Source organism: Benincasa hispida, chromosome 3 (genome assembly GCF_027475165.1).
Source record: "Benincasa hispida cultivar pf3 chromosome 3, pf3_genome.v1.1, whole genome shotgun sequence".
In the NCBI taxonomy this organism is placed as follows: Eukaryota; Viridiplantae; Streptophyta; class Magnoliopsida; order Cucurbitales; family Cucurbitaceae; genus Benincasa; species Benincasa hispida.
In genome coordinates, this window is record NC_143480.1 from 29,726,996 (window position 1) to 29,737,305 (window position 10,310).

General features: G+C 43.2%; 1 protein-coding gene across 1 annotated transcript; it reads left to right on the forward strand.

Annotated features, from left to right (window-relative positions):
- Positions 1-6,540: 6,540 nt before the first annotated feature.
- Positions 6,541-10,037, forward strand: LOC150037188 (uncharacterized). The gene is made up of 9 exons (XM_090311906.1): positions 6,541-6,893; positions 7,127-7,322; positions 7,470-8,079; positions 8,351-8,433; positions 8,540-8,609; positions 8,713-8,915; positions 9,163-9,638; positions 9,736-9,800; positions 9,946-10,037. The coding sequence occupies exons 1-9, from the start codon at positions 6,541-6,543 to the stop codon at positions 10,035-10,037; spliced, it is 2,148 nt and encodes a 715-aa protein (XP_090168032.1).
- Positions 10,038-10,310: the final 273 nt, after the last annotated feature.

Genomic DNA, 10,310 nt, shown 5'->3' on the forward strand with positions numbered 1-10,310 from the left:
AGGGTTTACACATGAACCTCTATTTCTATTTATGCGATGACAACATGACATTCACACAAATATGCGACCGCATAATATCATTCCTATTCCTAGGATCATGCGATGCAAGTTGACGAATAGAGATTATCTCTAAGTCCCTATTTCTTGTTTATGCAGGCCTAATCTTGCTCTTTCAAGTCAGATTCTAACCTAGCTCTCTCGAGATATTAGGTTCTTTCTTTAGATTCTCTCTCGAGCAACTCTAAAGGGATGTTTCGCACAGCATGAAACAAGACAATCGAAAGCAATGAACTTCCTAGATCATGTTAGCTTAGTTCCTCTCAATCCATTCAACTAGTTTTGCTACTCATGCATATTAAGAGAGTGAGCAGATGTAGAAATATAACTTCCATTGAATAGATAAAAGATGAAGTACAGAATAACAATGCAAGTATAGTAAAGAGCCTAAAGCAATTTCTAGCCACCAGTTGTTACACTGTTCTACTCGTGCTCTAAAGATATTCTCACTTTCACGAAAGTCAACCCACTCTCTGCTCATACGCCCTAAGGTCCTCTCTCGAGCTGCCTTGGACGATCTCTGGCATCACCACTCTTCTCTAGCTTTACCGTGAAATGAAATGGAAAAGAAAACTATGAACAGAGGTGTGAACTTGTAAAGTGATGAAGTAATCGACCGCTTAACCCCTTCTCTGAAGAATGCATTTGGTATTTATACGGCATCAAAGGTGAAAGGTGACTTCTCTCTCCCCTGGTTGTATAGATGGGATCGCTTTAATTCCTGACTGATGCACCAGATAGTTATCACCGATAAAGCTGGATGTACTTTGTGACCGTTTTCGGCTGTCAACTTAATTTGGATACGACTGCTGTCAGCTTTCTGTCTCATCGATCTTAATTATCCTTTCGTTTAGATACACCCACCATGTTGTGGTGATTCTTCTTGGGTGGATATTTGCGAGCACGATCAACGCAAAGTCTTGCGGTGAAGTTGCACTCGACCGATGTATTCCTATGATCGCATTCTATGTATTGTGTTAACGCATTATTCTGCAATAAAATATAGAGATCAACTACCCTAATGCACTGAACGCATGCGACCATAATATTATAGAGTTTATGCTCAATGGACGAAATTTTAACATATTCTATCAACGCAATCCAACATTGTTTAAAAACATAGTACTATGATAACGTGCATTTCTACCCGTTATCAGTGAACGCAAGAAAACTCGTGGCAGGAAGCATGGTCATCGTATACATTTATTAATGCATTATCAGTCCAACGCATGACCATTGACGTATGACTATCAACGCATATCTTAGGAACATGCATCGCACACCGTGTCCACGGGATTTTGGTTATCAAGTAAAATTGACTTCTAATTTTCCGCCATCAATTTTTTGGCGCCGTTGCCTAGGACTTGGCAACTAAATGCTTGTTAAGTTTTGTGTCTCTACGAGCAAACTTTTTATCTTGGATGTATTGCAGCTTGTGCTACCAGGTTGTAAACAATATTGAAGTATAGACGATGTTCTGAAAGCCAATGTTGACCCCAAGGTAAAAGGGCAATCAGTTGAAAAAGAGTTGAAGGAAGTTCTAAGCACATGGTGGCTAACATGCGCCCAACAATTGCAGGAAGTTCCGATGGTCAGGGCAACTTGACCCAAGCAGTTGAGAGCCATCTCCTTGCGGTGACAACACTTTTATTTTTCCAGGGACGTCTTCTGCTCTATCTTTACTTTGCTTTTTTAGTATAGGTTATTTATTTTATTTTCATTGTTATTTTGGATATATGGCTACTTCCTTGGTTGCGGTACGTTTGCTCTTGTAGGTGCAACAATAAGTCTCCTCGGTTCGTAGTTCAACAGAAGAATTCCTTTTACCCTTCAATGCATGGTTTCAATCACGTGGATTCCAACACACGAGCGCATGCGTTGTTCCGCCTAAGGTCTTTTCTTGTTATCTTGTATGCCTTATCCTTTTGAAATTCTCTTTTTCCTGATTGCGTTGTTTTTCGATGTTTCTATGATGGTACGTATAGTTCACCGCATTTTCTAACTAATCAACGCAAGACATTCTTTACTTTCATTTAGCTTCTTCATATTTTGAAAGTCTTAAGTTTTATTTTGTTCAAACCTTTGTTCAAACATTTATTATCGCATTCTTTTAATTCTTTTGTAGCTTTGCGGTGAGAATGCTGCCAACCTCTAAGTTTGGGGGTGGCAGCGGTCTCGGAGAATTGAGTTCATTATATTGCGATCATTTGAAAAAAAAATGAAAATTACAAAAATATAATAATAGATAAAAATATATATTAAAAAAAAATTTGAAGTGAAATTTTGAGAATAATAACTCCACTATCAACGCAATGGGGAAACTCATGTTGATAAGAGTTAAGCTCTGAAAGGCAATTTCTCGAAGTTGGATGTCTGCATGACACACGTAGGGGCAAGCTAAAACGAAGGCAAGTCGCCAGGATCAGCACATAAGCGCAACTCCTTTGTTCGGCGCAAGCCAAAACAAATGAGACAAGAGCTGAGTTGAATATGGAATGCAACCGAAGTTGGATGCCCGCATGACACACATGGAGGTAAGCCAAAACGAAGGGCGTAACCAGGTTCAATGCCACATTTGAATAAGTCATCGCAAAGTTTTGAAGTATTTTTGAATGAACGCATTCTCAAAAGCTAAACACAAAATTGTGGTGAATGAATAAAAGTTTGAGCAAAGGCTTGCCGGATCTAAACTTAGAAAAGATCTTTTTGAAGAAGCAGACAAAGTGGAGGAGAGCATTGCGGTGATGGTCAAAGGTGTGTGTGAATTATATTTTGAGAAGCTAGTTATCGCAAAGGAAAGCATGAAGGTGAGTTAGAATTTCTTAAGTATAACGCCTGCTTGAGGACAAGCATGATTTTAAGTTTAGGGGTGTGATGACATGTAGAAATGCATATCATCTTAGGCATTTTACTTAGAATTATGAAGGTTGTTAGGCAAAATATGCGTCGATCATGATAGGAATTCACGAGAATATGAGTTTGCGTCGATCAGCATAATGAATCTCAACTAACTCTCTGTCTTACGTTAATCGTGCATTCAATGTTCTATTTTTGTCGCTAATGCAGGAAATGAATGCAAACGCTGAAACCGGACCATCGCATAGACGACCGCATGCAGAGAAACACTCCATCGCAAGGAAAATGCATTAGATCAATGCATGGATGTTGCGGTGATCAGCCACATGCATTCATTGTATGTGAATTGCGCTTGTCAAGCGATTGCGGTAATCATGTAGAGTTGTGGTATTAAGCGAATGTGGCCATTGAATGATTGCGGCTACGTGACAACACAAACTAATGGGATCAATGCAAGGTAGGTGGAATGAACGCATCAACGCATCTACCTCGAGAAAATCCAAAAGATGATGTTGAAATTTCACCTATCACGCCATTGGTGGCAGAGGTTCAGAAAAGGACTAACGCACCAAACGTCAGACTTAGAGCAGTCCAATTAATGCTATCGGTGACCCAAGCTCTATAAATAGAAGTTGACGAACTGAAATTCAAGTTATCTGGGGGAGGATCCTTGTGAACCGGGGATTTTCCCCGCGATCCAGACAAACTGTGTGAGAAGATGGCTGAGAGTTCTTCACCTTCTTCATCCATTCCAAGTGACAACCGGAGCCTTCGACCGAAGATAGATCTCGAGAGAGTCAGCTACTCCGCCCATCCATGGCACCACCGGCAGCCTTGACGCACATCCGCTGGAAGCAAAGTTTTGCTTCCAGCTGGTCATTTCTTATTCCTTTCTTTTCCTATATTGTATTGTATGACATTTTGAATTAATAAATTAATAGAATGTGTTTTCAATGCATTTCTCTATTCCTTCGAGTCCATTTCCATCTTCTTGCCTAGCATCTGTACTTTCATTGCACCACTTAGTGGGAGTGCTTGGGTATTACATACTTAGTCATGTGGATTAGAAATATAAAGCATGAAGCAACCCACCGAGAGGTGTGCATTGCACGAGTATGTGAGTAATCTTATTTGCTTAGTGTGAAGCTGCTGCAATGCCTGTGTATGGGCTAACACATTACTTGTCTATGAGTGAAGTCAGCAACAATCAACTGCCCGAGAGGGTAAATGGTTGGATGCATTAAGCAAGGTATGCATTGTTCACTAGTGATAGTAACAATCCTAGGTAAGCGAAGTTTATGCAATTGTCGTGTATTATGTATGCTTCATTTATCCATTAGGGATAGGGTAGTCTAAGGATAGGATCTAGGCTTGGGAAGGTCAGGTCAGAATCTAGGTTCAGGAGAGCAAGATTAGAACTCATAATACAAGAGATAGGCGCTTAGGAATGAGCACTATTTGTTATTAACACATCGCATGCATCCTAAAGATAGGATACGATTGTATGTGGTCACTTTGCTTTCATGCATTTTGCATCATCGCATAGGACAAGATTAGAGACTTAGGAATAAGCTCTATGGACACTTTGCATTCAACACATGCGTCCTAGAATTAGGAGAATCGCATTTCCAATGGAAAATGACCTGCCTTGTATGGGTGTAATATGATCGCATAGTTTGACCAACTAAGGTTGCCCTTGCGATCACTCTTAAGTATTGCAATGAAAACATCTCCGCATTTTATCTATTTCCATACATTTATTTCATGTCAAGGGTTGTCGCATCTCTACCTTTCATGCATATTCTCATTGCGTTGTCTGTTAGATAGGAGTAGGAGTAGGACTAACGTAGCAACATCCCCTCCATTCTTTTATTCATACCGTCGCATGCACATCACTGCAAACATATGGTTACAAGTCCCTGTGTTTGACCTTGGATTACCCGAGAAACTCGTGTTCATGTTATACTTGGCGTGAATGCAAGAAAACTTGTGGCAGGATGCATGGTTATCGCATACATTCATTAACACATTATCAGTCCAATGCATGTGCATCGACGTATGACTATCAACGCATATCTTAGGAACATGCATCGCATACCGCGTCCACGGGATTTTGGCTGTTGAGTAAAATTGACTTCTAATTTCCTGCCATCAAGTTTTTGCGACGTTTTTCGCCTCCTTCATCTTTCTTTTCTATCTCTTCTTTTTCCCTTTCGAGGAGAACTTCAACGGGGACATATTAAAAAGTTTAGTCGGTTAATCTCGAATTGTTGGAGCCCATGATCTATAGGTCCATTAGGTCTCTACTAGTTCACAAATCGATTAAACCTTAGAATTGTTTGATGAGAGAGTTTGAAACGTTTAAATTTAAATTAAGTGAATTAGTAATTATATACGATAGAATTAGACGTTTAATTAACCAGAGATCGATTTGGGATTGAGTGCTCGTTCTTCGGAGGTGAAGGATTTTGGGTTGTCTGACTGTCATTCTGAGGAAGGTGAAGGGTCCGGTATGAGAAGTGTTGGGTTGAAGAAGCCTCTGTCATCTGGTCTAGAACCGAAAGAAAATCGGATTGGGAAGGATGAACCGGGAGGGCTGGGTATTGGGTCAGTTGTTGGGCAGGGAAGTTTGGGCTCGTGTGGAGTTGGGCCTTGAGGGTGTTGGGGGCCCAGATGAAAATTAGGTTGTGAGGGGTGTTGGGTTGGTACTTGAGGGAGTTGGGGTGAGCGGGCTAGTTGAGAGTGGGCTGAGACTGAGTGAAGGGAGTGGACTAGTGTAGGGGGAGCTGAAGAAAAGGTCAAAAGGCATGAGGGCATCGGTGGGTGGGTCACGTGATGCTGGGTTAGAGTTGGGAGGTTCGAGGGGGAGGGTGCAGAAGTTAGGTGGTGAGGAGGTTTCATGGGCTGGGCTTTGTAGAAGTGAGGGTTGTTCGGTGGACACACGAGTTTTTTTGTGAGCATGAGGAGGAAGGGTGTGGTTCTGGTGGTTTGGGTTCCGGCGTGAAAGGGGGAAATTCGTGGGCCGCCCTTTTTTTGTCTATGTTGAGGGGTAATTTAAAGTTCATTCCCCATTGGTTGAAAATGATAAAGTTATTGTTGAACCTTGTGAGAAGATTATTGATGAGGGTGTTTGTTTGTGGGAGAAATCTTTGGTTGGTTAGTTTGTGGATGCTAAAGTCCCATATTCTCTTATTCGTCGACTTATTCAGAGAATTTGGGGACGTGTAGAGATGCCAACTATTACCTTGTGGGAGAACAGTTTGATTATCTTTAAATTTAAGAAGGTAATGTCACGGGATTGGGTGCTGGAGAATGGTCCGTGGAACTTGGGTGGCAAGCCCATCTTATTACGGCAATGGTCCCCAGGTATTGTTCCTGAAACCTTTGTTTTTTATTCTGTTCCTTTCTGGATTAAACTGGAGCGTGTTCCCCTGGAGTTGTGGACGGACAGGGGTTTAACAGTGTTAGATAGTGTTGTGGGTAAACCTATCTCTTTTGATGTTGCAACAAGAGAGCAATGACTGTTATCGTATGCGAAGGTTTGTGTTCAGGTGGATGGTGATTCGTTGATGCCCCCTTCAGTCAATGTTAGAATCCAGGATCAGGAGTTTATTATTCCAGTAGTGTATGAGTGGGAACCTCGTAGTTGTACTTGTTGTGGTTCCTTTGGGCATACTTGGGTTGTGTGATAAAAAGGGTGTGGAAAAGGGTCATGAGTTGTGTATTATGGCAGTTAATGAGGGGTGTTTGAGGGAGAAAGGGGGAATTGAGAGTGTGAGGAAGGGGCAGGACTTGGGTATTGGTGCGAGGGGAGTTAGCCCAGTGGATGTGAATAAGGGTGCATGGAATGTTGACGAGTTTACTATGGTTAGTCGTCGTAGGCGTGATGGAGGAGGTGTAGGGCATAAGGGTGGCAGTGGGTCACCGGGTTTGGCGCCCTTAAGAAGCAGAGTAGTTTATGGGTCCCTTGGAATTACGAGGTTTGTAAAGCATGTTGATGATCGTAATCAGTTTGATGTTTTGTGTAATGAGGGGGGATACTCGTTAACATTGGCACTAATGTAGGCAGATCTTGATCCATTGTCTGTTATGGATGAAATGTTCGGGAGTTCGAGCAAAGGCCCAGTGGGAGGTGGTAGGTGTGATTTCTTTTAAGGTTCATGATTTAGTGTTCCTAGAATGTTAGAAGGTTGAATGACTCTGTCAAGTGTAGGGTGGTGGTAGACTTTCTGGCTTCCTCCTTTGTTGCTTTCTACTATTTGCTTGAGACAAGGGTTCGTCGCGAGAATTTTGGTATGGTGATAGGTAGGTTTGGTGATGCTTGGAGTTCTATGTGTAGCTATAGTGTGCGAGGAGTTAGAAGGATCTGGGTGATATGGCGGAAGAGTGTCTATGATTTTTCTATTGAGGTTAGTGGGGAGCCGTTCATTTCTGGAACCTTAGTGGATATTATATCTAGTGCTAGGGTACATATTGGTGCTGTGTATGCCTCTAATCACATAAGTGAGAGAAGGAACTTGTGGTCTCAGTTGAGTGATGTGTGTGTCACGTGGTAGCTTCCTGGAGTTGTTCTGGGGGATTTTAATGCTATTCGTAGTACTTCGGAGGATTTTGGTGGTTGCCCTAGATTAAGGGAGATGAAAGAGTTTAATGGGGCATTATTGGAAGCGGATCTGGTTGAGTTGGGTGTGACAGGTAACTGGTTTACTTGGACTAGTAAACTTCAGGGGAATGGTATCTTGCGTCGGTTGGATCGAGGCTTTTCTAATGATGCGAGGAAGGTAGCTTTTCCATATTTCGAGGTTAGGGTTGGTCAGTGGGGGATTTCTGATCATAGCCCTCTTCTAGTTTCTACAAGGGAGACGAGAAGTAGGCCGCCTCCTACGTTTCGTTATATTTCTCATCGGGCGGAGGCTGAGGGTTTTATTGATACTATCAGGTCAGTGTGGAGAAGGTCTGAGGATGTGTCTCCTATGGTTAGCTTTGTGCGAAATTTGAAGGCAGTGAAGCAGGTTTTTTGTGCATCGTTTAGTAGGTGTATCTCTGTGTTAGCTGATGAGGTACGGGCGGCTAGGCAGGTTATGGAGGCTGATCAGGCTGAGGTAGAAAGGGATTCTACTTCAGAGTTGGTGTGTTTGGAGGTATCTCAGCCACTGAGGTGTTCTGGTCAGTAGCGAGATTGGAGGAGGCATCGCTCCGACAAAAGGCCAAGGTGAGGTGGCTGAAGTTAGATGATATGAACACAAATTTTTTTCATCGCCGTGTTCGTTTTTGTCGCAGTTCCAGTGGTTTATTTAAGGTCGTGGATGCTGGGGGGATTCGCTAGACGGTGCATGACAGGGTGGCAGGGGTGGCGGTAGAATTATTTCGGGGTTGTTTAGGGTCTCAGCCTGTGGGGTATAGGGATCTTACTGCCCGAATTGGGGATATTGTGCAGTTCAGTTGGTCCGTAGAGGGGGTGGAGGCACTTGGTTGGCTAGTGAATCGGGAGTAGATTTCGAAGGCTTTATTCTCGATGAAGTCTGGAAAGCCTCTTGGACCTGATGGGTTTTCGGTGGATTTTTACAGAGCTGTTTAGAGTGTGGTTGTGGATAATTTTTGTGATGCTGTGCTGAATTTTTTTTAGACCTGTTATCTGCTAGGTGGAGTTAATTCTACTGCTATTACTCTTATCCCAAAGAGGCAGGGAGCTGAACGTATAGAGGAGTTTTGTCCTATTTCTTGTTGCAATGTTATGTATAGGTGTATCTCGAGGATCTTATCTAAGAGATTGTGGTTGTGGTTGCCTATTTTCATCAGTGGCAACCAGTATGCGTTTCTTCTGGGTAGGTCGATTTTCGATAACATTTTATTGTGTCAAGAGCTTGTGGGGGGCTATAAGGAGGGCAGATGGAAGCTGTGTTTTGAAGGTAGACCTTCAAAAGGCGTATGATTCAGTCAATTGGGATTTTCTTTTTGGTGTGTTGTTAGCTATAGGTACGCCCCTTCAGTTTGTTAGTTGGGTGAGGGCTTGTGTTACTTCACCTAAGTTCTTTGTGATGATTAATCGTTCCCTTAAGGGGTTTTTTTCCTGGTAGGAAGGGGTTGGGCAGGGGGATCCGTTGTTTCCTTTTTTGTTTGTGATGGTGATGGAGGTCTTGTCTACGTTGTTGAATAAACCTCTTATGTGGTTTAGGTTCCATGATTGGTGTGAGCGTGTGAGCCTGACTCATTTGGTTTTTACAGACGATTTGATGATTTTTTGTGTAGGGAGATTCTTTGGAGTTTGTGAGGCACGTCCTGGTAGATTTTGCAGGGCTGTCTGGGTTAGTTGGAAATGTTGGGAAGAGTTCCATGTTTGTTGGGGGTGTGGAGTCTGAGGAGGAAAAAGAACTAGCTGCGTTTATGGGCTTCTCTCTTGGTTCGCTGCCTGTTAGGTATCTGGGTTTACCTTTATTGGCGGGTCGGTTGAGGTGTGTGGATTGTGCGCCTTTGACACAGAGGATTACAGCTCGTATTAGAAGCTGGGCAGTGGGTTCCCTCTCTTTTGCTGGGAGGTTACAGCTTGTTAGGTCTGTTTTAAAGTTCTTTCAGGTCTTTTGGTGTAGCATCTTCGTGTTTCCAGCGTGTATAACTCATGAAGTTGATCATCTGTTACGTAGTTATTTATGGAAGGGTAGTGCAGTGAGTTGGGGTGGTGTACGAGTGGCATGGGATGAGGTGTGCTTGCCATTGGGAGAAGGGGGGTTGGGTGTGAAGCATGTGTCCTCTTTGAACTAGGCTGTTATTATGAAGCTCCTCTAGCTTCTCTTAATTAAATTGGGATCATTGTGGGTGGCATAGATGGAGGCATATGTTTTGCGTGGGTGGTTCTTGTGAGCTATTCAGAGTGAGGTTTGGAGGTCTTGGTGCTTGAGGGCTATCTTGCGAAGTAGAGATAGATTCAAGCATCTCGTTCGTTTGATGGACGGTCTTGTATTGTTTAGTGGGATCCTTGGCTGCCGGGGGGCGTGATTTTGGATTCATATGGGTCAATGGTGGTTTATGATGCAGGGAGTAATTTGGAGGCGCGGTTGTCGGAGTTCATGAATGGTGAGGGAGGTTGGAGGTGGCCCACAGTGTCTTGTGAGCTACTTGAGATCTGAGGTCTTATTTAGGCAGTGAGGCCTAGGTTGAGGGGGGAGGATCATTGGGTTTGGGCGTCGGATGCTAGTAGTTGGTTTTCTATCACTAGTGCGTGGGAGAATTTGCGTCCTCATTGTCCTTGAGTGTCTTGGTTTGGTATTTTGTCGGCGGAGGGTGGTATTCCGCGTCACTCCTTCTGTGTGTGGTTAGCTGTGAGGGACAGGTTTGGTATGCGGGATTAGTTGAGAAGTTGGGGTGTATTGACAGGAGGGGTGTCTTCTGTGTGGGGGAGG

What these genes read in the sequence shown, in the direction of transcription:
- LOC150037188 (XM_090311906.1), top strand. Translation starts at nt 6,541, where the DNA reads ATGAGTGGGAACCTCGTAGTTGTACTTGTTGTGGTTCCTTTGGGCATA. An exon ending in AAGGCTTTATTCTCGATGAA is followed by an intron (nt 8,434 to 8,539) that starts GTCTGGAAAGCC and finishes AATTTTTTTTAG; the next exon opens with ACCTGTTATCTGCTAGGTGG. An exon ending in AGTGAGGTTTGGAGGTCTTG is followed by an intron (nt 9,801 to 9,945) that starts GTGCTTGAGGGC and finishes TTTATGATGCAG; the next exon opens with GGAGTAATTTGGAGGCGCGG.